Source organism: Molossus molossus, unplaced genomic scaffold (genome assembly GCF_014108415.1).
Source record: "Molossus molossus isolate mMolMol1 unplaced genomic scaffold, mMolMol1.p scaffold_m16_p_18, whole genome shotgun sequence".
In the NCBI taxonomy this organism is placed as follows: Eukaryota; Metazoa; Chordata; class Mammalia; order Chiroptera; family Molossidae; genus Molossus; species Molossus molossus.
The window spans coordinates 11351297-11379063 of NW_023425353.1; the positions used below are offsets into that span (position 1 = coordinate 11351297).

General features: G+C 43.6%; 1 protein-coding gene across 17 annotated transcripts in view; it reads left to right on the forward strand.

The window, feature by feature from the left end:
• Nucleotides 1-27767, forward strand: part of CADPS (calcium dependent secretion activator) — a 479176-nt gene that overhangs the window by 369777 nt on the left and 81632 nt on the right. For 7 of the 17 annotated variants that reach the window (XM_036266614.1, XM_036266616.1, XM_036266623.1 and 4 more), the window contains 5 exons: nucleotides 5396-5502; nucleotides 12019-12175; nucleotides 12950-13091; nucleotides 20733-20879; nucleotides 24190-24345. In XM_036266614.1, coding sequence (XP_036122507.1) covers nucleotides 5396-5502; nucleotides 12019-12175; nucleotides 12950-13091; nucleotides 20733-20879; nucleotides 24190-24345 — 709 coding nt within the window. Of the gene's footprint in view, nucleotides 1-5395; nucleotides 5503-6505; nucleotides 6515-10790; nucleotides 10812-12018; nucleotides 12176-12949; nucleotides 13092-20732; nucleotides 20880-24189; nucleotides 24346-27767 lie in introns of all 17 variants that reach the window. The other 10 variants (XM_036266617.1, XM_036266610.1, XM_036266612.1 and 7 more) reach the window with 2 other exon arrangements.

Genomic DNA, 27767 nt, shown 5'->3' on the forward strand with positions numbered 1-27767 from the left:
AACTCTCTCTCTGGAAGCCAAGCAGATTTAATTGTGTAAACATGAGCAATGGTAATTGGGTAAATGAAGTTGGAAACCAAGGTATGATGTTTTTGTTTTGCTCTGTGAGGGGAAAAAAATAGGGAACTTGTTTTTCTATAGTGGCAAACCTCACTGTCAGAATTCTGGACAGACAGTTGGCAGCCGGGAATCCCTTTACGAATTTTCATCATCAAGACCCATGGAGCTGAAATATGTATCTGCTGCCTCACGGGTCACGGATCAGCCTAGGGACATTTCATTGTTTTATAAACCACCAGAACAAGTGTCTCTGCACAGGTTCAGAGACCGGGGTGAGAATGAGGAGAGAGTCTTCATAGGAGCCACACACGCAGATAACATGCATTCACTAAAAAGCCAGGAGGATGTATTACCAGAGGTGCACCTAACTTTCAGCCCAGCTGTAGATGGAAGACCAGACTTTAAGAAAATTAAAATACGAGTACTTTTTTATAAAGATAGGCTGTCATTGCTTTCCTTTAAATAGCTGTTATTTAAAACTGAGCTTTCTAAATTCTATTCACACACAATTTTTCGGACAGAAGATTTAAATAAGAGGAGATTGGTAAATAATTTTTTTAGCCCTGCATTCAAAAGATTGAGGTGGTCCCATAAGAAAAGGATGTCATCAACTTTTGCTTTTAATAGATAGTTTTGCCAAAATATTATAGATATTCTTATTGCTGATTTTTTTTTAATGTTGCTAGCATTACATTTCCTATAACCCTGCAGTAAAAATCATTTTCCCAGTAGAAAATTGAAGCAAACCTAGAAGCGAACTTGGCAATGGATTATCCCCTCCCCCGTACAGATTGCTTTATAAACGGGAACTATTAGAAAGAGCAGGTCCAAGGCTAATGAGGCCCTCCTCAAAGCCAGGGAGCCGGGGAAGCTGACAGAGCTCCGTGCCCGTGTTGAGGGAGCCGCTATTGTTACAGGATGTTTGCTGTGCTGATATTGTAAACCACATGACAGATGGGTCAAGTGCTGATTACGGTATTCTAACATTTGGAATAGCAAGTAACATATTTGATAAGCTGGCAAGTTTTTATATATGATTCAACCCACAATATAAAAGCCACGAGAATTCCAAATTGAAAATAATTAAATGAGCTGGAAACAATCAGATACCACACATTTTCCCCCAAAATGACAGATTTTGACATGTTGAAATTCCACAAAGGGAGCAAGAATAATCCCTAGCTCACTTGAACTAATAACGGCCCTTCATCTGCTCTCGCGAGGCAATTAATTCCTGCCTTTTCACAATGTTGGAGAGAACAATAAACATTAGTAGGCATCTTAGGCTTTGCAGAGATCTGGCCCATACATTGTTTTATTTGCTCTTATCAGCAACCCTGCAAGGTACACCAAAAAGATATTAATATTCTCAAATTATAGACGAGGAAACCGAAGCACAGAGAGGTTTAAGTAGAAGGTGTGAGGTTAAGTAGAAAGCAAAGCAGCATATTGAAGGTGAGAAACGATCTTCCAGCTATGACCACATCATGCCGTTCCTGCTCATCTGACGCAGCTATTAACATATAGGCGTTCGTTATTGTATGCAAGTGTATCTTGTTGTGGTCAGTGATGCTGCCACCATCATTCATGTGCATCTGTCTGGACAAAGGCGTGCAGTGTGTGCATTCAGCCCCTCGGTGTCTCCGTAGGGTGGTGCTGGTGGCCCCAGTCCGAGTCCCGTCCAGTAACGGCGCAGCAACGCCGAGAAAACAGCAGCTCTCCATTTGTGTTTAATCATTTTTGCTTGTTTGGTGGTTCTTTTCAGAGTTCGTCATCTTACTTGTCACTCTTTGTGAAAGTCACTTTGTCTCTTTACTTTTTTACCGTCTGTCTTCACCTACCTGAGCAGCTCCCCGGCCACCTCCTGGGCCTCCTCCGCCCACCCAAACGCAGACCAGCATGTTATGTCAGAGGCTCAAAGGCATGCCTAGGCCAAAACCAAGTACTGTAAACCTCTATCATTCCTTTACTCGGCAGCTTTCTAGTTTAGTTTGCTTTTCCATTCATTTTTCTTCTTGAAATTTTGGTTTGGAATACTAAGCTGAGGCTCAGGCTCTCAAGTCTGACACTCTAGGTTTTGCGAAAGAGAGCATTTATTTCCAAATGTCCACATTTTTTGTCTAGCTATGTCTGACATATGCAACATTTTCAAATCTCAATGTCAGCACAAAATAACATTGTTGTTGCATAACATTTTGCATGACGATTTTTTTATGTTATGAGCTTCAATTCTGTTGTATGAAATGTTTACTAAGTATATTGTATTTTTAGTTCCCCTTCGCCAGTGCTCCAGCTAGTTCAAGATTGGGTGATAGGGATATTGCAGTACATTTCAAGACAGCAGAAGGGACACAAAAAAATCATTTCTGAGCTCAAATTTCTCCTTGACTTCTGTTGGGGGAGGGAGGAGATGCTAGAGGATTTTGCACAATATTTTCTTTAAAGACAACATCTTAGAGAAATCTCTTTTAGTGCCGTTTTTGCCATTTAGCTACTAAGTTAGCTAAGCAAATAAAGAGGAAAAGAGTGTTATGTCTCCATAAAGTGGATTGATCTCCAGACAATGGAATTGCAGCTAATTAATAGTAAATGAAAGTCTGGCTACATGGGTTAATTGGAAGATCAAGCGTTCTAGATTAAAGGATCCTTAACCCACCTACTTTAATGCTTGCATGTTAAAGTACAATTGCAAAAGGTTTTATTAAACATACTGTCTGTATATATACATCAGGCATACACATGTCTGTGTACATGTGCACACACCCACAGAATGGCTGCGTGCACATGTACACTTTATGTGTATCTATCGATATCTATTGTAGTCGATCTAAGAGTATTGCATATTAAAACAAATCTTCAGGTGGTCCTAGCTTAAGCATCTTGAATTTCTCCAAACATAAATATCATTCACAGTGCTTACGTGAAAGTGCATAAAAATATTGATGGGAATTGTTTCATTTCTACATGATATGTCATGTACAGCTGGAATTCCCCTAGATTTGGTGAGTATTCCACCTAAAAAGACAATGATCTCTATTTTTAAAGCAAGAGATTTCAAAGATGTGCCCAAGTGGGATTCCCTGCAGATTTGTATTAATGTGCAGGCTTGTCTGGTTACTAGAAAATGTATGTAAGTGTGTGATGTGTGTATGTGGGTGTATGTGTCGAATGGGCAATAAGCATAGAATGAGGAACTTGCAAATTGATGTGTAAATGTGAATATCAACTGATAAGAAATAGTAGCCTATGCATATTTACTATCAAAATGCAAGTACCTCACTCTACACATATTACCCAAACATATATACACAGTATGTTTGTAGAAAGTCTACTAATGAAATTATCAGAGTCCATTTATAAAATGATCAATAGGCCAGGTGCCCCCACAGCATACAAATCACTCATTGTTTCTCCAAATATTGATGGCTCTGGCCCAGGCACTGTGCTGTCAGCTCCTCCACTACACCCACCTCCCGCCCTGAGTGTGGGACCGAGCGCCTAATCTGCATATCTGTGTTCCCCGCAGTCCCACCTTCGTCCCTGACCATATCCAGCCACATCGCCACCTGAGCCCGGCAGAGACAACGTAGCTTTCCATTGGCCGGAATCCAGAAAGCCCATTTCCACTCAGTCAGCAGGCCTTGTCGCACCGAATCCCCTCGCTAACCTTGCCCAGCCCCGTCCACCGCTCAGCTCCCAGAGGGGCTGGGACACTCATTTTGCAGTGTTTCACCGAACTTGCTTTTCATTATTAAATCCTAAATTACTGACCATCTGATATACTCATCACCTGTCTAACAAAGGCACAAAAAGAAAATTATGGGGCACTTTTTTTGTAAAGGTGCAACCAAACTTCCTATGATTTTGTTTACACACCCTCCATAGCCCTGGCCGGTTTGGCTCAGTGGTTAGAGCGTTAGCCCGTGGACCGGGGGGTCCCGGGTTTGATTCCCGCTAAGGGCATGGACCTCGGTTGCAGTTCGTCCCCGGCCCCAATTGGGGTTGTGCGGGTGGCAACCAATTGATGTGTCTCTCTCACGTCGATGTTTCTCTCTCTTCCTCTCTCCTTCCTGCTCTGTCTGAAGATAAATACAAAAATATCCTCGAGTGAGGATAAAGAAATAAAAAATAAACACCCCCATAAACAAAACAAAACAAACCATAACAACAACAAACCTTCCTGTGAAGCATTAGGTAATCTCTAGCACAAAAAATCCTGAAGCCAAAACATACCTGCTTCAGAGGAAGAGATGACAATAAGTTTGGCTGTCCTTTGGGTGCATGCATACCTACCTGCGGGATCGTGCTAACTGACCCTAGTGCCCGCTTACCCCAGGGCTCCCACTACCTGGGGCTTCACGTTTTGAAGGGGTCTAAGCATGACCTGCAAGAGCCCTCTAAGTTCATACTGGTTGAATCCAGGCAATTTCATTGGCTAAGGAAATCCTTTATATTTTAAACATTAACTCTTTTCTGGCAGGAAAAAACATTTGTAAGTTTGGGTCACACAATGACATTGCCAAACATTCGTGAATTCAGCTCTATAAAAGACGCCAACAGGGTTTAGTTTGTTCTTGAGTCAGATAAAAACACAGCACTTTCAGCACCATAGAAACTAAAAACAGAAAAAAAACTCGAATACACAGTTGTCACCTAACTGGTAAGATTTCAGTTGTACCCACCAGGAACACAGACCACCACTACTTCATTTAATAATCTAACCCCAACACTCTAATAATTTGATCCTTTCTTCTATCTAATGGCCCAGGGATGTCCATTAGATTTCAATCTCCTCCCTGAACAACTTAAAACAGCCAGACCGTTGACTCTGCTTTTTTTTTTAAATGAATATTCCAATACCTGTTAAACTTGCAGACCGATAATGAAAAATATCCTGTAGTGTGGGATGTTTATGGACAAATCCAGGAAACAAAGGTAGCAGCTGTCCAGATTAAGCTTCTGTTAAACCTTCCCACTTCAAGTAGCACACGCACAGGCTAGAGAGTGATATAAGATAGTACATGTATGCTGTCTTTAAAGAACGTGTGTACAAAATGTCACTCGATTCGAAATGGGCTGTCATAGTGTAGCTTACTACGCCAATTTGAAGCTGGAGCACTGCTTTTTCTTAATATCTATGATGATGATGATGATGGCGATGATAATAATAAAATGCTTACAGTTTGCTCACTACTAATTTTGTGGCTTTTAACATTTGCATGACACTTTTAAAAATAATCGGTAACTATTCAAAATTTCTTATCTACTCGTTCTAATGGCCACAAAACTAGCCTGATGCTTTCACCGAATTTTAACACGAATTCTTGTACTCCAGAAAATGTAGGCCGGTTAATCACTCCTGCCAAAAAGCTCGAAGACACAATCCGCCTTGCTGAACTAGTCATTGAAGTTCTTCAGCAGAATGAGGAGCACCACGCAGAGGTGAGCAGGCATGGTGAGAAGTGTGTCTTGCTGGTCCTTAGCTGCGGTTGCAGGACTGATTTTACTGGTGACATGTGAATAAGATGCCTTAACACCCATTTTTTTCAACTGGCCTTGCAAAGAAAATGCAAGTGGAAGGTGGGCAAGGAGGAGCCTTTGGGAGGTTGTTTAAAACAACCAGAAAGTGATTGCGTGTTGTACATTTCAGCTAAGTTTTCAGATGTTTCTAGCAGCAAGCAAAAGAGGTGAGTTTGTTCTAAATATATTATTTGAGCAGCATATAGTTCTTGTCCAGAGCACACGAAATACTTTTTGGTCTTTTGTTGTTGTTTTCGTTGCCATTATTGTTGTTTTCATTTATTGCATTCGGTGTGTGGATTGCAGGCCATGTTTTTGGATTTATCTCTAACGTATTCTTCTTGCTCCAAAGTCTTTATTTGTTAACCTTAGATGACCCGGGTGACTAGACGTGGTGACAAAAGTGAATTATTCTGTGTTGTTCAACTTGTCGGTTCTCCAACATACATCTAAATAAATACAGCTTACTTCTTTTTACAAACCACTGTCAAAATGATTGTTTTGATAATAATGATAGACCAAGGGATTTCAAAGCCAACTAAATCCCAAACCTGTAAGGACTTAAACAACCCAGCCTTTCCAAGGAAGAGTCCAAGGTTCCATTATGGTCAAACTGTGATATCACTGCTCGCTTCGACACTGAGATCTAAGATCATGTCTCTTAAGATAACCTTTCTGAAAACTGCACTAACTCTCACTCTTCCTCTCCATTCAACTCGACAGCAAAAGGGGGAGGAAAGACATTCCATAAAAGTAATTCCTCAAGCACCTAAAATGGTCATTCCTGTGACTAAATGAAAACTGACAGTACAGTTAACTGATTTCTAATACACTAAACCCAGTCATCCCGAATAATGCCTGATTGCATATTTAAATTTCCTCCTGTTTTTCTACTGTTCCACTCAATCGTGGCTGATCGTGGCAGGGGAAAGAGGTATGTGCCGAAACTGAATGCGCCAGCCACCCGCTGTCGTATCCGTGCATGCCCTTCCGGTACCGTGTCTTCCGATGGGACTTTCCCCGGGCTCCTGCTTTCTAACACTGACCGAGGAATGTAACGGCAACAGTGGGCTGCTTGTGAAATGGGGGCCCTCCACGGCAGGGTAAACGTGGGGGGATCCTCTGGTGCGTGCATGAAGCAATGAATACACCTAACCACGACTGCAGTTACATCCCGACACGTGCCCCTACCTGCCGTGATCTGTCCTCAGCCTGTGCTACCTTCCTCTGTCCGTCTGTACTCACAGTGATGAGCACCGAGCGTGGTGACCAGTAGCTACCCAGAGTGATACTAATCTTCCTCTACCACTGTCTGTATGTGGGTCATAGAGACAGTATTTATATAGAGAGAGAGTGCCAGAGAGTCACAGTCCTCCGAACCCTCCTAAGAAGGGTGCAGGCCCCTTGAGGTGGGGATAACTAACTCCTGCTGCCCCCGGCAGTGCACAGCTGGGGAGGAGAGGACAGGACGAACAGCACCCTCCAAACACCCTGAGACTAATCTCCAGACAGAAAACCAAGCTGGGCTAGAATTTTTTTCTACCCTATTCTATCTGACATTCTTTTCAGGTTGGGGCATTTGGGGTTCCAGTGATGGTAAGTATGTTCTCCCTGGGGCTCCAGAGGCGTGGTGGGCTCCAGCCCGTCCTCCCCTGACGACAAACCAAATTACACATTTCTGAAGACCTGGATATGAAGAAGATGACCTTCCTCATATACTGCTGTACTTTTAATTAAGTGAACGAACGAAAATGATAGATATGCTTGATTTGCAATCAAGTTATTTCTGAGGCTGCTGTAGACTAAGAAAGGATGACTATTTTCCCAAATTACTCCAAAGAGGTACCAAAGGAAAACTGACATTCCAAAAAAGGCAGTTTTTTTCCACTTTTCCCCAAAACACTTTTTCACTAAGTGCTAATCATCACCTTCAACTACCCTAGTAACCACGGTCATAAAAACATTTTAATCTTACATATTCAAAAGCAAATTCAGGGTAAAATAATAGGGTGGAAATCAATTTGGTTCTGTTTTCATTTATTATTTTTAGAAGTTAGGAATGTAAACGTCAGCAGACTTTGGAATTTGGAGACCCAATTTGTTTTTAGATAAATGTACAGATTTATTTCCCGACTTAGTAATTTCCCCCAATCACAAAATTTCATTGCTCAACCAATCCCAAGCTACCTGTCTGCTGAGCCCTGGGGTAACGACCTCTGTGCGTCTCCGAAGGACAAGGAGGCATGAGGCAGTCGTCAAGGAAACTTCAAGCAGTGAAAGGCAGTGGCCGGGAGCGCAGGCTGTGTGGAGAAGGTTGTGTGCCTCCTCCTTGCTTTGTGACCTCAGCCGAGTTCCTTAACCTCTCCATCCCGTACCCTGGCGGTAACAACGGATCGAAGTCAGGCGGTTGTTGTTAGCACGGAGGCTGCACCGAGCACAGCCGCTGCTGACATGCCGGCCCGTAGTAAGTGCTCAGCAAAGCGTGGCGGTGGTGCAGTTAGGAACAACTTGATAAGGAAGCAAAATATATAACAAGGTTCATACAAAGGACAGACCTAGGCGGAGAGTACCAGGTGGAAGATATAGACAGGCCGTGTCGAAAGGCGAGTGGGCCTGTTTCACGGTGGCGTTGTCCGGACGGGCACACCACCTGTCGCCGGTGTTCACTTACCGACTGCAGTCCCCTGGGAAGCCTTAACCGTTGCTGACTCTCAGGCCTCACCCCAGCTCAATGGGTCGGAATCTCACGGCGAGGGACCAAGTAGTGGTAATTTTTAAATCTGCCTGGCTGACTCCAGTAGCTAGCCACTGGGTACAGCCAGAGGTAGAATGTGCCCTGGCACATTAAAGACAAGGTTGAAGTAAGAAAAAATTTTAACTGCCATGAACTCACTGCCATATTCTCTGGGTGCTCAATAAACCACAGTGAATGACGAAATCCGGAGCTTGGATCTTGCTGTGTAGCCATGGTATTTGGTGGCACCACGAATGAAAGTGACAAGGAGACTTGCTCCCCACCAAAAGCAATAGTTCTCAAAGCCACATTAAATTTCAATATAAAGTAATTAAGTGTCCCAAGAGAAAAAATTCTCAACTGCTAAGAATACATCACATACACACGCATGCAGTGGATGGTAGCGTTGTCACATTTCTCTCTTAATTGCAGCTTAACTCTGCTCTCAGAGCCTAAATTCTTCACACACAGACACACACACACACGAACTACACTTTCATGTACTATTGCTTCAACTTCCCAATCTCTCTCTCTCTATGTATATGTCTGTATATGTATATATGTATTGTGGTAGTACACAGTGGGGTACATATATACATGGAATTTGTGTACAAAAATACAGTGTGTTTAGTGTGGTTGACTGTACCCCTAAAGCATACATCTTTGCCTTTAAGTAATAAAAAGCACTGGGTAAGTATTGAGAAGCTGAAATATAACTTCTTATTTTCTTTGGAAAAGATTTCTGAAGACTTGCAATACCCACAGACATCAAGTTAGCTCAAGTACAAAAATAGCATTCACCTGTCTGAGCAAGCATAAAATCAATAAAAATTGTTTTGTTTTTTTAATTTTAAAGACTTTCCTGCCCTGGCCAGTTTGGCTCAGCGGTTAGAGTGTCGGCCTGCGGTCCGGAGAGACCCGGGCTCGGTTCCCGCTAAGGGCACGTGCTTCGGTTGCAGTTTGTCCCCGGCCCTGGTTGGTCGTGCGGGTGGCAGCCACTCGATGTGTCCCTTCACGTCGATGTTTCTCTCTCTCTCTCCCTTCCTCTCTCTCCCTCCCACTGTATCTGTACAAAAAAATGGGAAAATATCCTCGGGTGAGGATTAAAAAAAAAAAGACTTTCCTTGCCCAATCCAGTCACATTGATTCTGTTCATTTGATGGAAATGACGGCAAAGTGTCTGGTCATCACTGCCCTTTGCCAGGGCCTCTTCCCCTTCTCCAGGTTTGATCACGAGGTTCTGAACGAATCGCCGTGTTTGTACAGAGGCAGGTCTGGCCTTCCCTGCTCCTGCAACCCCCGATTTAAATCCTCTTTGTTCACTAGAAGCCCGACTTCCTCTGCCGGAATTCAGCAGTGATCATTCATATCACCGTGGTCACGTGCCTTGCACGGCACCTATCTATATGTTTATTAACACCACGCCTGTAGACAACCGCTCAATAACTTATTAAATTCCTATGAGGGACAAAGTTCTCTATAGATAGTAAAAGAGGGTGCTGCTTATGGTCTCTGGTTTGCAACTTTTAAACAAAGGTGGTAAGAACCAGGTATGGGGTTGGGCTAAATATGTATTTTTTTAATTTCGGGCATTTAGGGCTGGTGTTTTATTTTGTTTTGTCCTATCATCCTAGAACAACAACAAAAACAAAAGTAACTGTTTTCTTAGACTGACCCTGAAAATGTAAAGTTAATCCAATAGCGGAAGAATAAGCACCAGCTAAGAGTGTGCCTTGGTGAATTTTGCGAATGCCCTGCCCCAGGACTGACCAGTCAGCCCTCCGTGTGGGGCTGGGAGTGGGAGTGGGGCTCCGGCAGATTTCAGTGGGAGAAGGTCTCTGCCGACCAGAAGGCGGGGAGAGCTCAGGGTGGGCTGGAGGGTTTCGGCCTCGGCTGGATTCAGCCGCAGTCAGTGGAGCAAGCCCCAAACCGCAGGCCTCCCATCCCCAGGTGGGAAAACTACAATAAAACCTCCTTGATTCAGACCCAGACACTTGGAATTTGTGACAATTCAATGGCAGATGTGGCTCTTTTCATCTCTCTTAAGTAAAATGTGTGACATGGTCTCAACTTTCTTTGGAAATTCTAAAGGCTCTTCTTACAAGTTTCATCCTAGGATCTGTAAAATGAAACCTTTGTGTCTTTGACTTCAAATTATGTTAATTTATCTATGACTGTTGGAAGTTTTGAAAAAACAGTTTTACGTTTATGATGCATTCATATGATAACCAGTGCATATACCTTCTCCTGTGCTGCCCAAGTACAGACTGCATTTGAAACAACAAATATCTATTTTTAGGAAGCCCAATAATTTAGGCTTTTATGCTGACAGACTAGCATCTCTCCGCTCCCATTACTCTGAATCAGTGAGGTTTTACTGTAAATTAAAATGGAAACAGCAGGTGTCTATTTCCAGCCAAGCTGACCTTGAAGAATGGTCCATGACTTGATTTTTTCCATTTAATTTGCAAACCAGCCACATGTTGATAAAGGAGAAGTAAGTAAAATGAAATCTCATGAAAGAAGAGAGGTGGACAGCTATTCTGCCTCCTAGTGGCTGTTAGAATATCCCCAAATAACTATTGATCACAGAAGAGCTTGGCCATTGAACAAACACTTTCATTTATGGAATTATTTCCATAATCATCTTTCATGTTTTCAAACGCCCTCCATCTTTTTTCGGTGAATGCTCCGGAAAGTGTTTCCAATGTAAATACTTTACGGCACTGGGCGGGGAGGTGGGGGACAAGACGAGGCTGGCGATTGTTTTTGTTTTGTTGCTGTCTTTGAAATCAGCAAAAAGGGCCTGTGGACACTGCCACTCATTCTGCATGCCCCTGCCAGAGATGACGAGTCGACATGCATGCATGCCTTCAAACCGCATTCACATCTGGCCCCGTCCGATGTGAATGTCACCCCTGAGACCCTGCACAATGATTTCCAAGGACCCACGTGCATGAAAATGAGTTACTTCACTGATATTTTTTGGTTTTCAATGTACATATGTGTCCAACCCTCCCCCCCTCCCCCCAAGAAAAGCAAGTCCTCATCTTACTGAGTGTCTCCTAGCATAAGCCTGATCTTTCCTATAAACAGGATGCAAAACCAGAGGCTCCCTGCTTAAAGACACTTCTGACTCAAAAGTTTTGTGACAATTGCTACAATGGTTTCCTTTGCCTTGGTATGAAACAGGAGTAACATGCCCAATGCGTAGGGAAACACCAGTCACTGAGCTTGTATGAGACCGCAGACAATTAAGCCCCAGACATGTAGATATAAGTGAACGATCATTGCAAATTTTCAAGTTAGACCAGCAGAAAACCCATAAACACAGTGAAGAAACTCCCAAATTCTAATACCTAAGAGCAAGAACCAGCCAAGAACAGTGATAAAGAGCATGACTCAAAACCTACTGAGTTATTGTAAACTGAACAGAAATTCCAGTCTGTCACTTCTACACTGAGTCGTCTGACCCGTGGGTCAGATGAAAGACTTTCTAAGGCAGGCCTGGAACCCTGAAAAGCATGGCCTTGGGACACTGTGAGGCCCAATGGTATAAAAAATGCTGTTCTCTTTACAATAAAACCACCAAACCCTGCTGATGCACACTTGATCTGGAACACTGAGGGCTTGACGTCCCATCTTGTGTCGGAGAAAGAAGCTCATTGCCTCTCTGTCTGTTGTTTTTCTGCCACGTCTCTAAGGCCTTTGCGTGGTGGTCGGACCTGATGGTGGAGCACGCCGAGACCTTCCTGTCGCTCTTCGCGGTGGACATGGATGCAGCACTGGAGGTGCAGCCCCCAGACACGTGGGACAGTTTCCCACTGTTTCAGCTGCTGAATGATTTCCTGCGCACCGACTGTATGTATCCGCTTTGACTGTTCGACCTTCCTAAGTAGCATGCCAATAAGCACATTGTTAAAACGTCTTTACCCAGGCCGACGACAGGCTGGACACAGCTCTTTGTAGTTTTATGATTAATTCGAAAAGAAACCGACTTACAGCTGATGGGCTTTCTTCCTTCCAACAAGAGGCCTGTGACAGGGAATCCTTCTCTCAACGAGGCAGAAGAACCCCAGAGCAGTGTCAGAAGTGGTGTCCGTGGTTTCGTTTGCTCTTGAACAAGCTAATTAACCTCTTCACATTTTTCAATTTTTATTGAAAGATGCTTCTGAGATGAAAAAAATAAAATTCTAAGTAACACCCTAAGCATCTCGGAGTATCTTACACAACACAGCCATAACGTGGACCTTCCTCCCCAGTGAGGGTGATGAAGGAAGCGGTAGAATATTCTCTCCTCCCAGTAACACAGTGGGAGGAAGGGGAGCGGGTGCAAAGAACACCTAAAAATCAGTGACGGTTGTTTTGTGTTGCTTTTAAAGAAAAATGATTCCTTTTCTTTTGTAGAAGAGGGACACAGAAGAGTAAAATGTTTTTGAATCCCATTTTCTTGCCACACAGATTTAAGCATGAACTTTGATGCTGTGCATGTACTTTTTATCTTTCTCTTTTGGGGGGGGAGGGGAGGCTATCTTAGAAGCCGTATATTTAATGTCGACAATCCTCTCTGTGTGTATGTTGTATGCTGACAAAGCAACTGTGGGTTCTTACTGAGATTTTGCTTATCTGTTCTAGATAATTTGTGCAATGGAAAATTTCACAAACACCTGCAAGACCTGTTTGCCCCACTTGTGGTTAGATATGTGGATTTGATGGAGTCCTCAATTGCACAATCCATTCACAGGGGCTTTGAGCGGGAGTCATGGGAACCAGTCAAGTAAGGAAACCTCTTTGATACCATCGGAGTTTGGGTGCAAATAGCTGGAGAGTCATACAGAAGTGGGTTAACGGTGTCTTGGGGTTTTCAGGGTTAGCAGGAGACAGAGCAAACGCTGCCTGTGTTCCCCACTATGATGCGCATAGCCTCCTTGGCCAGAGGGGCTACAGGAAAGAGGCTGAGACAAGTTTTATGAAATGGAATCTTTATTTCACAAGATGAATCAGGAATACGGGATAGAAACCCAGCTGTGATATTTGTACTGTGTTTCTTACTCCAATGATGTTTTCTCTAGGAATTCACGTTTCCCAAAGGGAGCTCCACAGGGGGCTAGGCAAGGGCTCAGCAAACTGTTTCCATAAAAGGGCATATAATGCATATTTTCGCTTTTCGAGCTCCACAGTTTCTGCCACAACTCCACTCTGCTGCTACGGCACGGAAGCCGCTCTAGGCAATAAGTAAAGGGATGGATGCGCTGTGTTCCTGTGAAACCTTATTTGCAAAAGCAGGGGACTGGCCTGTGGGCTGTGGTTTGCCATTCTCTGGTCTAAGCACTTGAGACAGGCCTCACGGAAAGGACTCCGGCCAGATATGGCTGGGAAGCTATGCAGTCCACACCTTTGTTTCCTGGGGAGCCACAAAGCACACCGGTATATTTCCAAACTCTGGAAACATGGTAATACAGAGCCTTGCTCAATTCTGCTTAATCTAGCGTTATTTGACCACAGGAGTCATTTTTTTTAATGGGCTAGCAATCTAAAGGACAAACTACAGGAAAGCCTGTGGATTGTGGAGGTAGTGATATCCGTAACTGCGTGGGGAAGCTATTTGAAATGTCTAGTGGGTTCATCGCCCCTCCATTCCTAGCGAGGAGGCTGGGACCCCAGGAGCCCAAGGGACTGCCCCAGACTCCGCTCTCTGGAGAGGTAGAGGGTTCCTAGGTGGAGAGGGCTCTGGTATGAGTTGAAAAGCTTCAATAAAGCCAACTGCTATTAGCTTTGTCCTATTAGATTCTCTCTCTCTCTCCCTCTCTTAAGAAAATCATTTCGTTTGTTCTAGTCCTTCACATCTTTGGAATGGATTGGAATGGGTGTGTAGAAGCAGACTTGCAGGCACTCCAGAGCTAGTAAGACTTTTCTGCAATTCAGAAGCCTTGACTTCTGTCTCATCTTGAAGGGGTTTTCTGAGTTAAGACCCTCCCTCTATCTTACACCGTGTAGGACTCTGACTGATAAAGACGTTCATGTAAAACAGCTACCTCGCCCCTCCTTCCACACTGGAGCCAGGAGGGAAGGGTCTCGGCTTAGCCTACTGCCAGCAGGTCAGTAGGTAGTAGCCCTTCATTGGCGAACACATGCCAAGAAGTCTGAAATTGGGCTTGTTACTCTGAATTCTATAACAGTCTCTTAATGTGGCCCTGCGATTTTTCACTCATGAGAATAAAACTGGGTCCCTTGATTAACAAGAGACGTTTTTTAAAAAGCTCATTGTAATCAAGACAGTTGTGCTTGAAGAACAGTTGTGAAAGGAAAATGCTAAAATGAGTAATATTCGCATTTTGAAAAGAGCTATGGTCTTGAAATCGCATTTACTTGCTTGGGTTTAAGTTGCAGGCCACTACTACCGACACTCGTGGGAGAAAATGATTGCTCTCTTTCACTGCTTCTTAAAGGGCCCTCGAGTCAGGGCCTCACCCTCCACTCACTAGCCAGAAGGCTAATAAAGGCATGAAATTGTTTTCTCACCTGCAAAACTGATTTTTTAAATATGTTTTCATTGATTTCTTTAGAGAGAGAAGGGAGAGACAGAAACATCCATATGAGAGAGAAACATCGATCGGCTGCCTCCTGCACGCCCCCTACTGGGGATCGAGCCCACATCCCGGGCTTGTGACCTGACGGGGAATCCAGTCCAGACCTTTCGGTCCATAGGACAACGCTCAATCCACTGAGCCACACCAGCCGGCTGCAAAACTGATTTTTTAAAAGGTCCCTACTCAGTGTCCAAGAATTGTCAAGAAGTTCTGTGACAATGTCACTAAAGCCATTTTATAATGTGTTAAATTCTTCAGAAACCAAGCAAATTACTGCTAATTCTTTTTGAAGTACTGAATATTCTTAATACTGTCAGAAGTAAAGATAGAATCAAAATCATTTTCACATTTGGAGGTCTTAGTGTGGGAATATTTTGTTGGGGATTTTTTAATGATGAAAAAAATACAATTTGAACTCATGGATCAGTAATTTAAAGGTCTGAAAATTAGTGAAAGATTAATAGTCATAAATTATAACCTGAGACTCTTTTATGTTGATGTGTTTTTTAGGAGTTTTTCACATGATTGTGGTTTGTCCAATTCATGCTAAATAGTATGTGTCCATCAGACCATGCAGAGATAGTTCAAAGTGCCAACCAAAACATAAGCTAGATGACAATTCGTGGAAGGCACGAGTTTTTACTCGGGAGTTTGTACACAGAGTGTGATGCCATGGGGCAGCCTTGCAGACGGGCCAGTGAAGAGGAGAGAGCCTGGGCCACGCTATGTGCTCCAAGGGGCCAGTCTCTCTGCCTTCCTTCCACGTGAAGAGAAACACAGTAGGAACCAACATTTATCTGACCAGCTAGAGGGCTGATAAAGAAATAGAACTTCATTTTTCTTTGTGGAGGGTTTTCCAAGAAAAGATGTGTTTTTGGAACGTTTTTCATCCAACTACTCAAAAACAAGAGACTGACTTAGATCAATAGATTCGTTTCCTCGCTTGTCTCTGATTTCGACACGTGATTCCCCCAGTATTCACACACGCGCACACAGACCACAGCCTTTCTTTCAAACAGTGGTCATGCTCAGCGCTGTTCTTCCACTTTCAACAGTCATGATTCCAGGCACCTGGTCCCAGGTTAAAGGACGGCAACGTGCATTGTAAAAGCTTCTTCCAGGAGAACTAATATTCAGAGTCTTAAAGAAAAACAGCACTCTGACAAGGCTGCTAAAAACAGATTTTAAATATTCTTCAGATTTTCTTATTTCAAAATATGGCCATGTAAAAGAAAATATAGAATCATCATTCGGGTTTGATGCAAGTTATTTGGCAGAAAGGATAGCATGGCTAAGTCCTAAGGCTGCCTTCTCCGGAAGCATGTCTTTCCATCTCTGCAAGGAGAGGGAAGGGAGGCTGGTGGCCGTTTCCACAAAGCCAGACAGAGTCACAGCAAGAGTTTCTGTGCTTTGGTGGAGAATGTCTTCACTGAGCTGCTGACACGGCCCGAGATAGTCGGCCTCTCGAAGACAGGCTTAAGCGGGTGCTCGTAGCCTGCTCCCGGGAAATGTCACAGGGGCACCACCCACAGCAGGGCAGGTTGATCACAACCCTCCCGGCAGCCCTGAATATCAGCATTTGGTCCTAACTAGCAGATGGACAACAGTTCTACCAGCTCTTTAGAGTTGGTTCACTGTTAGGTCATCGTGGAAGAAAACTCAGTGTCTGATCCAAAGCGTGCCAAGTCTAGTACCCTCTCCGCACTGCCTTGCAGCTCTCTCCCGAGCTCTACGTGAACACCTGCCGGTGCAGGCAAGCCACGTTTCGTGGCTGCCCATTTCAGGTGGGCGTGGCTCTGAATGGGAGAGCTGAACACTGCTTCTCCATGTGTATACTTGGAAAAATCTCAAAATGCACTCTATCTCTCTCTGCCTGAGATATACATATGAGAAGTATTTTTTAAAATAATAATTTTCCAGATTGTCAAGGATGTCAGTGTCTTAATGATAATAGACTGTCAACCCAAAAACACCTTAGCAAAATGTAGGTGGCCTGGTGTGAAATAGGCAAGTACTAGACATGGAGTCAGAACTCCTAATTCTGCCAGCAATTTGCTGGGTCACCTTGGGCAAGGCAGTGGACCTTTCTGAGCCTCGGTGCCCTTTGAAAAATAAAGACTTAGAAACCCAAGACTTTCCCAACACTAACATTCTAGAATATGTGAGTTTCCATGTTAACATTTGGTCACTATTGCCTCCCTGGCACCTAGAACAGGGCCTGGGACATAATAGGTGTTCAATACGTATTTACTGATTAACTGCCCTTGATTAAGGAACTCATACCAGCTGAACCTTGTAAAGATACAATAGAAAAACTATGGTAAAGAGAAAAGAAATAGCATTTCTAGATTTCAATCTAGATGGGTCTGAGCAACAGCTTTCAAGAAAAATGACTTTAAATAGCTACCAAGTATTTATCAAAGAACATAAAGAAGAGCATAGATTGGAGGGGGTGCACTTCACTGAGCAGCCGGGAAGGAAGCAGCTGGGAGCCTAAGACTCCACGAGGAGCAGAGGTGCTGGAAAAGGGCGTGAGCGGAGGCAGAAACACAGGAGTGTGGGGGATGCGATAGAAACCGAATGCTCTGTTGGGTCCGCATGGATTATGAAGGCTGGAGAAATGTTGGGGACGTTCTAAAGTCCCGTGAAGCTTGGAATTTTATTCTGTAGGTTATGCATTCTCAACGGGGGCTTTCCAGCTCCCAGAGCTGGTGACAATTGGTTCCTGGAGTGAGGGAGGGCAAAAAAATTCGCACTCTTGTAATGTAAATGCATATGCAGTATGTGCAGTAACATGCAGTAAATTTTCATGGGGAAGGCAGTTGGGTGGTCTGATGATGGAAATGAATAAAGGTTGATAAATATTGCTCCGTACTCTAAGAAGATACCAGAGCGCCTGTGCCCCAAGTAGAGATCAGACCTAAGAATACAAACTGAGAGAGACGTTCATGTCCAGAGCACCGAGATAAGACAAGATGAATTACTTATATTCAGCAATAAATGGCTCATAAAGTAGAAGACATCTGTATCTTAAATCTACCCCATCCATAAATCTAAAGCTTCTTTGAGAGAAGACACAACCATGTCATCTCCGCATGGAGACTCAGTCTCGATTATAATCAGTTCTAGAAACAAGAATGCCTGTAGCTTAGTCATTTCCACCAGTAGAAATGATGAGGTACCCACACGGTTGTAACTTTCATTCATGTGGGAGAGAGCAGATGAGGATTTTTTAATCCGATGTTCCAGAGATGGGGCCTTTTGACATGAAGGGGAGCCATTCTTTTTCAGAAGCATCTCCAAAATGAATGCATCTAATTTTTAACATATGTCAGTTGTTAGGATTGCAATTCACACTTCTACTATTCAGAGATATCCAATTATGATACTCACAGAGAAGCATGATGAAGTTTTTAGGTAGTTGCTAAAGGGCCCTCTAAGATAATAATTTCTTATGTCCATCAGCAGCTGCAGGAGCCTCATCTGAGCTGAGCGCTACTCGAAAATTTCCCCTTTTCACATGTATCTCATGCTTGGAGCTGCCTCTTTAGCTATTAATATAAGTTATTAACATCCAAATGAAATATTAGTAACATTATTAATACACTACATTATTTTGCTGAAAGCAGATTTATCGAGCACGTTTCCGGCTTTTCAAAGTAGAGCATTATAATGTCTCACAGGAAGGAAATGTTTCTATGAGTCTAGTGCATGAGTCCAGCCAAAATGTCATATTTTACAAATACAATATGTTTTGATTAATATAAGTATTTTTTAATTTTTGTGTGCAAAACGAAGCTCATGTCTAATTTGTGTGCCCACCATCCGCTAATATGTTTAAATTAAGTTGCTTTTGCATACATTTGTATGTTATTCATTCCTAGCTACTTTTAATTTGCTCAGAATTGACATTTTAACTTTCCAGACTGCCATCTCTAAAGATTTCCTAATTCTTTGATCATTATTCAGTGTGTGTATCATTTAATGATCACATTTGCTGATATAGGCTTACACATGTCTCAGTGGAAATCGCCAATGGTTTTGTTACATGGCAGTATTCAAGACTGAGAACCACCAGGGACTGAATTCAAAGGCAAATTCCCCGGTGAAATAGAGAAACATAGAAGGAAAAGTTCCATTTTCCCTTCTACTTAATAGTCATATTCAGCTTCTTCTCTTGACTGTTCCCCCAAGGGCATCCTTTAGTCCCCAGTAGAGACATACCATTGCCTTTCCCACGTGTGAAGAGTAAAGGACGCACCTGTGAGACACCTGTTTCCCTTAAGGAAGAGAATGCAAGGTTGGCAATTTTGCATTCTAGGTTTTTCCATCTACAAGCCGGGGCTATATTGTCACTGTGAAAGAATAACTTGTTTCTAGAGACAGGTGTCCAGACGACCGACAGGGGCCAGAATTTCCGACATATCAGGAGGCTCGCCCCCGACGCAAGAGCTCTGTCAGTCAAACACAGCTTGCCCGGGGCAGAGCTGCTTTGGCAAAACTCGCTCTTCTCCTGCAGGATCCAAAAAGAAAGCCTCAACTCCTTTGCCAAAGTGCTGTCAACTCTACTTAAACAGGAAGGCTCCTCTCTGATGCAGAGTTAGGCTGGGCTCTACCGTGCCAGTGACTTTGGCTGCATGGAACACCCTTAAAATGCCGCTACAGAGACGTGCAGTGCCCGCGCGGGGAGCAGTGTGTGCCACAGTCCTGCGCAGAGATGTGGCTGATTCCACTCGGGCTTAGTGTTGGTTTCATTTTCTCTCTCCGGTCACAAAGCCATTATCTCTCTTTCATCACATCAGGTGATCAATCTTTGTTCAAAAACAAAAGGCTTCTATGAGGTCACATGTATCAATTTTTAACTTAAATTTTAACTTCTTACAGAAAAATCAGAGTTTTAATTTTTACAAACTAGAAACACCTATAGAACTAATCACACAGACCAAGAAACAGCACATCCCCAGCACCCCAGACCTCCCCGTCATTCATCCTACTGTCTCTATCTCACGTTCAAGGGTAATTACTGTAACGTGAGGCCACACTTTAAATCCACGTGTGGTCAAAGAATTTACTATAAGAGCTAAATTTGGGGGGTTTTATTTGCTTGTGTGTGTGTAAATATTTCTTCATTTTAATTGGACTTAGTTTGAGAGGGGAAGTTTCTGTTTTCTTCAAGTGTTTTATAAAAGTATTCAAAGCTAATCATTTTTTATATAATTCCTTCATCTTTGCCACCAACTCTGACGCCCCATCGCACATACACTGGTCTTCAGAAGTAACAGGTAGAAAGAACTCTGTTTCTGTCCACCACCATTATGTGTTCAAGTGGGAGCATTTCCTGTGATGTCATGTGTCTAATATCTGACCTAAGGAATGTGCCTCCATCAAAAATAGGTTATAAAAAAAAAGTAAGGAAAAGAAAGTGCTCCGCCCAGCTACCGCACAGCTGCCCTGGCCACAGCAACGCCACGGATTCCACCAATTCCAGTTTTTAGTCTGAGACAAGTTCTAGACGCTCATGGCAATGGATCTGGAAACTGCAGACCCCCCCCCCCCACACCAGGGCATTTAAATAATGTGATCATTCACTGTGGATAAGTGTCCACGCTTTTAAGTCACTCTGTGGTTAATTTTTTTTTTCCGCTAACTTCTGTCACTCCTCCGTTGAGCCACGCCGCTGCTGCCCATCCGTACGCTGCTTTCTGAAGTGTGTTCGCTGTTGTCTCGCTGTGGACTCAGTCAGTTTATTTACAACTGTCGTGTGCTTCTGCCACATCTGCATTGTCACTGTGATGGTATTTTTTTCTTTCTGTCTGTTTCTTCCACAGGAGTTTAACCAGTAACCTACCCAATGTGAACCTACCCAATGTGAACCTTCCCAAAGTACCAAATCTACCAGTTAACATCCCTCTAGGCATCCCACAAATGCCTACTTTTTCGGCACCGTCATGGATGGCTGCTATATATGATGCTGAGTGTGTATTCAGTTCACATTAGATCTAATTTAAATTTAAGTGATCTTGGCATGGATATGTCTTGTTTATTTCTATACATCCCATACAACAGAGATGGAGAGGGATAATTAGACATATTTTGCTGATCATACAGAGACAATATTGTTTATTTCGGGCTTGTAGCACGTTTGTAAGACGTTGGCTATATACAGCACCAACAATTTGTCTTACGCCCACTTCCTGAATTCTTTTGCAAAAAGATTCTGCCCATATTTTGGGTTTTGTTTTGTCTTGTTTTGTTTTTTAAGGCAGGTGGCTTGATTTTAGGAGTTATTCACCCAAAAATAGTCCAGGGACCCTCTTTGATGGGCTGGCCAGTCACCTCTGGCCTGATTCGAGTTTAAGAAGGAAGCACATCTAGCTGGAAGGTTTTTTAAAAATAAATAAATAAAGCCTAGAGACTGTTTAAATCATAAAGTATGTTTCTGGTGTCAGCAACCGGCAGGATATAGTAACAGCCTGTTCAGGTCTAAATGAAAATTTCTGAATTGATCAAGCCTTAGTCATGTAAATGTTATGTAAAGATACTTCCCAAGGTCATAATACAGGACTGAGTGCTGAGATCTAGGCAGCAAGACCTCGAAATTTGAGACTGCAAGATTTAAACACTAAATAATTTTGTTTTCTGGTAGCCGTGTCATCCGTGGGCTGAGCGTAGAGACAGTCTTTACATTCACCCACACCAACGCCAGGAATCCTGGCCTTTGTTTTCCTTGCAGGCCACGCCACCCCTTTAATGCCAGCCAGCAGTTTAGGGGAACAGAGGGTTAGCAGCCATTTCTTCTAAGGCTTAGGAAATGAATCCTCCTTTCTTCCTTAGCAAGAAGAAGATCCGGCACCTCTAAATTCCACCTCAGGGAAATGAAATTAGAACCACGTGCGTGATTTAATAAGTGAAATAAGGTTTAGCGATTCTGTGCCCTCCTTTGATCCTTTTCTTAGACCACAGCTAATTATAGGCCAGATAAGCTTTTTCTTGAAAGAATAAATTGGCACGTTTTCAAAGGGAAGTGTTATTATCAAAGGAATAAAAAATGATCTGAAACTGGCAGTGAGTTTTGAAATCTCGAAATCACATTCGTCAAGATGGCCCTCAACATCTCCATGTTCGCTGTAATCCAGGGAGCACAGGACATTACTGGGACTGCTCTACTCGGCTCCCCCGAAGCTGCCCGACACATATTTTTTTAAACCTGTGTTTGTTCACAACTTCACAATGAAATCATAGGGTTAATGTTTCTGATTCTATTTTAAAGGCAAATCAAAACCTCCAAAAATTTATACCTGAAAAAAAAATCTAAAAAACATAAATCATATTCATGCTAAGATGACTATATTAAAAGTTAGATTAGGTATTATCTGTTAATACTTTTTAAAATATCTGAAAGCTTCTCTTACCTTCTTCTGTGCATGCTCTGTGGCATTGTTTTTGAAAAGATATGAATCAAGACATTGTAATAAAGCAGATAATGGTCTCTGTTCGATTAATTAAGGCATGAGTGGGAACACATTTTGGTAACTGCTCAGCAATCAAAATAATCTTGGTGCTATTGCCTTAACATTAACAGTTTATCTTAAAAATAAGAAGAAAATATTCTTTTCCTCATGTCAAAACTTAATAATAAGCTCTTCAAAGAAAAAGAAAAAAACCCTAGAAGAATTTTTTGAAACTCCGAAACCAGATGGGTGTCAAAATGTTGTTGTAATAAATACCAATTATTGCATTCATATGTACTTAATGATTTAAAACATACAACCATGCAGTTCCAAAACGGGGTTTGGACTAGACAAAGTTGGGGTTTCTTCTTCCCAAGCCTAGGATGGGATGGGGGGGAAGATGAACTTCCACCGAGAAACAGTGTGTCCCCTACTTTTGAGCAACTCTTATGGCAGCGTCTGAAGAGAAGGCCTAGATTCTCGATCACCCACCAGGAAATGCCTGATTCTATATCTTTTCATAATTCCAGTTTCCTCCTTTGCCACCTTTCATTGAAGGACGTGTTTCATGTTACCTGCTCCTTGGTGTCAGACACATCTGCGTTCTGACCTCAGACTGGTCTGTCCTTGAACACATGTCCCTGTCGGTCGAGGCCGTAGGCTCCCTCTCGGCATGTTGGGAGAGCCCCCCCCCCCCCCCCGCAGTAGCTGTGTATGCATTCATGCACTAGCTATATTTCTCTCTGAAGCATTAATTCAATGCAGCTGGCATCTGTCACAATAGAAACACCCACGCTCATCTGTTTCTATAGACGATGTCAGAACAAGTGGTAATGCATGGTGTGTTGGACATTTTATAAATTACCGTGTTAGCATTAGTGGTATGCGAGGAAAGGGGTGGGAGGTGGCCACCCCTCAGAGCTCCAAATGGGATTGGACAAAAGAGAAAGCCAGCCAGAGCAGGGCAGAAGGGTGAGAAGTGGAGCATTTTCCCATGCGCAGGCTTCCCGTGGGTGCCCCAGGTAGAAGTTTCTCAGACGTTATTGTACAGAAAGGAATCAAGACCAGTTTCTCCATCTGGACTGGTAAGATGGTGCAATGGTTAAAAAAAAAAAAAAAAAAGCTCAGGTTCTGAGCCAGCTTTGCAAATATCCCTTGTCCACTCGCCTCCCCACCCCACCCCAACCTCGTCCTGGGGCTGCCTATGCAGTGGGCTGGCCTATTGGAATAACAACCAATCTGAACAAGACTCATGGATTCAAGGTATCCAGGTGTACTCGTCTCAATTTGAGTCACCCCAACTTCTTTCCAGCTCTTCAAGGGAGAAAGCAGGTCCTCGCTCACCACTTTGTTAGCACTGTCCTTTTAAAACTCAAAGTCTGTGCAATCTCCAAGAGGCCTCCGTTCCGGAGGGGAGCTGGGGAAATGCATGAAGCCCGGATTTTAATAACTGCATGTTGCCATGTAGTTATTATTTGTTGAGACTACTTCTCCCTCTGGTTCGTGGCCTTCATCTGAATCATCACATGTGTTAATGTGGTTATTAAAAGAAGGCTGATTTTTACCATACACTGTTCTCCTGGCCGCCACGGGGCAGCACGTTCAGACTTCTCACTGGTCTGGAATCACTGGCTGGACGGAGCCCACTGAGTCATGTATGGTAAAACTCAAAATCTGCGGGTGGAGAATGCCCCCACCTCCAGTGCGACACGCGTCGTTTTGTATGTTGAAGCCACTGTTTGCCTCAAGCCTTCTAGTCCCTGGATGTCTCTGTGTCAGCTTGTCAGAGCCCAGGGCCCGTGGGTGACTCGTGTTTCCATTTTTACCCTGCCAGTAACGGATCGGGCACTTCAGAAGATCTGTTCTGGAAGCTTGATGCCCTTCAGACCTTCATCCGGGACTTACACTGGCCTGAGGAAGAGTTTGGGAAGCACCTGGAACAACGGCTGAAGCTGATGGCCAGTGACATGATCGAATCTTGTGTCAAAAGGTGAGCGCGGTGCTGGGGGTCTCTGCACGCCCCCCGCGTGCGCAGGCTTGGGGAAGGGCAGGCGGCCGCTCCGTCCACGGGCCGTAATTTGGAGCTTTTTGGAGAAAGTGCTTGCTTGTCAAAGTCAGCTGCAGTGGGGGCCACCGAGTCCCAAACGAAACAGCGTGGCCGCCTGTTTATTCACTGAGCTCCGTGAGGAAGGCTCCACATTGGTTCTTGTTTGTCTCTGTCCCCCTGAGATCTAGCAGTGTCTGGCACAAGATACTTAGTAAATATGTTTTAAATGTAGGAGTGTATGCATGGTAGATAACTCAATGAAAATCAAAGAAGCACATCCAATTCCAGAGCCAGCGTGTCCAGTGCAGGCGGCAGGAATCGAGTGAGTTTCCAGCGTGTGGGCAGGGCCTCACAGCATCGCTCATTCCGTGTGTATGAAGCGAGCCTGCCCTACATGCCAGCTAAGAGTTGTCTGGTGAAAAATCTAACTAGATAGCAACAAGAGGGCACGAGACAGTTTGCCTGCTTGTCACTGTAGGGTATAGGAGTGAGGCTGCAGCCGCAGTTCCCAGGCAGACTATTCTGGAAGCAAGGAGAACAAAATGAGAACAACAGAAATGGTTTGAGCTCCTCCTGTGTGCAGGCACAGTGCTGAGCTCTTGGCGGACCAAGGGCTGCATCCTTCCTTGAGGAGTTTCTGTGTCTGCACATCCTCAGATTTGACACCATTATCATCACCCTGTCTATCCCCAGACACACGCCCCAGCACTTTTTCCAGTTAACAACTATTCCATTACTTTTTCTCATTTAAAAAAAAAAAAAAAAAGACCACAAGCATCACAGGCCACTCAGATCTCCAGATGTTATGTAGTTTAGTTGATGGACCAGTTGTGGGAGTTGGGAGCTGGGTTTGGCTGGGAGTGCTCTGAATTCATCATTTTATGTCTTGGAAAAAGAAAAGAGAAGTCGTAGCATCAAAACTGGAAACCAACAGGGCAGAAGAACGACACCGTCCCAGGTGGGTGGGCGTCTCGGCAGGAACTAGGGCAAGAACGACGTGCTGTGAGAACCTGGCCAGGTGGTTGCCGCCACATTGGGAAGCTTCAGGTCCCAGTGACCCAGATGTTGTGCTTTGTTCTTTCTTCCCACTCTTAGAATAAAGGCAGACCTAGTTCTCGAGCCCAAGGTCAAAATATTTCCTTAGAGTTTTGAATCTCACCATCTCTTACATAGTTTGTCTCAACTTTAGGAAAAGTCAATCTTTTCCTGTGGCCAAACCATTTCACAAAATATTGCTTGTGAAAGTAGTTCCACTGTGGCGAAGTGCCCTTCCCTGGTCTGTCGGAGGGGCTGCAGTGCATCCGAGTTGGGCTTACTAGCTTCTGATCTGTGTGCAGAAAAATGTGTGTGCCCTTCTCTGAGCAACCAGCCTGAAGGTGTGAAGGTGGATAGTGACTCCGTGTTATCCCTTACCACATGTCTTCAGGGGTCAGCCAGCTCAAAGAGTGTGAGTTCCTCAGAGACAGGGGGTGTATCTATTGCATTTTGAGCTCCTCACCTACCCCGGGCCCCAGCATCATGCTTGATACTTAGTAGCTGTTAAGTAACTGTTATTAGTAGAAGTTGGTCAACTGCACTTGTACACCTGTCCCTGGTGTCCCTTCCAGTTAAGGCGCTGGCCATAAGCACCATCACAGACAAGAGCAAACATAAGTGGAAATATCATCCCCAGACATCCAGAGTCAGAGGGTAAAACAGGAAGCAGTCTATGGACACAGAATCCACATGACCAGAGCCTAGAACCTTCGCTTTCCCCTCTGAGACAGAATACAGGGGGCTTGTTCTAGGATAACATAGTAAGGGCATAATTTCATAGAAGGAAATGTGCAGTGCCAAGGAGTCAATCAGGCACTCCTCATTTCCAGGTTTCTAAGAAACTGACATCCATCGTTTGATGAACTCATTCATTTGATGAACTTGACAGAGCCTCTAGTCTAGTCTATATCAGGTACTGTGCTCCACACAAAACAAGTTGCCCTAACTCTGCCGCCAAGGACAGTCAGTGGGACTGAGCGGCCTCTCCATTCCTGGCTTCTTGGTCCCGTAGAGCCTTCTTAGTCATATTAATTTTGTATTCCGCTTCCTCTTCACAGCCCCACGCTCTAAGGGCTACGAACAGCTCTCCTGTGAAAACAGACGATTACTTCATTGTAAAAAAATTGATTTAGCATTTCCATTTCTCAAATTGGGCCGGAACTGGCATGCGAGCCTCCAAAGGTCAGCACAGGGACAGGTCCAACCAGTCCCCATCAGGCCTCCTTTTCACAAAGTCAGAAAATGATGTGTTTTCAGCGTAGCTTAAAATGATCATCGTGATTAGAAAACTACTTCAGTGCACCGAGTCTGTAGAAGCCAAGATACATTTATCTTTAACATGATCATATAATATATAGGAGCGTTTTAAGGCATTTTTTAAAGTTGTTTTCTTAAGAGCTGGGCTTCCAACCTTAGAAATGATACTTGGCTTCCCTGCGTGCGCCCAGGGTGTGCTAGCAAGCTGGCACCCTTTCCCGAGCGAACGAGCTGTGTGGTCCCTCTCTGCACTGTTAGAAAACTGCTACAAATGCCTCTGAAAGCGCTGCTTTCCTGGTGGCTGCAAGATCTCCGAACCTGACCCTGAACAATGCCGAAAAGATGCATTGCACAAAAGGACTTTTAATAAAACCCCTGACTAACCAGGTGCTTTTCTCTGAAGCCATGTGATGATGTGACCCACTTCCCTGAAACCTTTTAAAATAGAACTGAGTCCCTTTGCAAGGCTGATATCAAGGATTAGGTCTCGCACCTGTAGAATCAGCTGGCCATGGCGCACCAAGTGTTTTCTAGGAGCATAGTTTGACCGAGGTCAGAATTATATCACATTAAATTTCCACCATTACACAAGTCTTGAATTGGTAAGTATAATACGATGTTTTTACTTAGAAATATATTCTTGTTGCGAAATAAAATATTGACTTTGCAGTGCAAACAAACACACAGGCGTAGTGGAAGCCCCCCAGTACCACATCTCCTAACTGGGCCCTCGTCAAAGGTAGCCATCTCATTTTTTAATCTTTAAAGCAATATAATAAGATTTTTGTTTTTTGGCTTGTTTGTTTGTTTTTTACTTCAGTCTCTTTCAAACCCGAAGTAAAAAAAAAGAAAAGAATAAATGTCATTTAAGATTTTTTTCCCACCATGAGATTTTGAAGATTAGAAACTGTTTTTTTGTTGTTGTTGTTGTTTGGTTAGTTTCTTTAAATGAAGTGATTCAAGGTGGGTAGTTGCCAATGTGAGAGAACTTACATATGCTATAATGCTATAATAATTGGGTTTTTGTTCATTCATTCTCCTGCAATTAGGGTTCTCCACCGCACATAAACTAT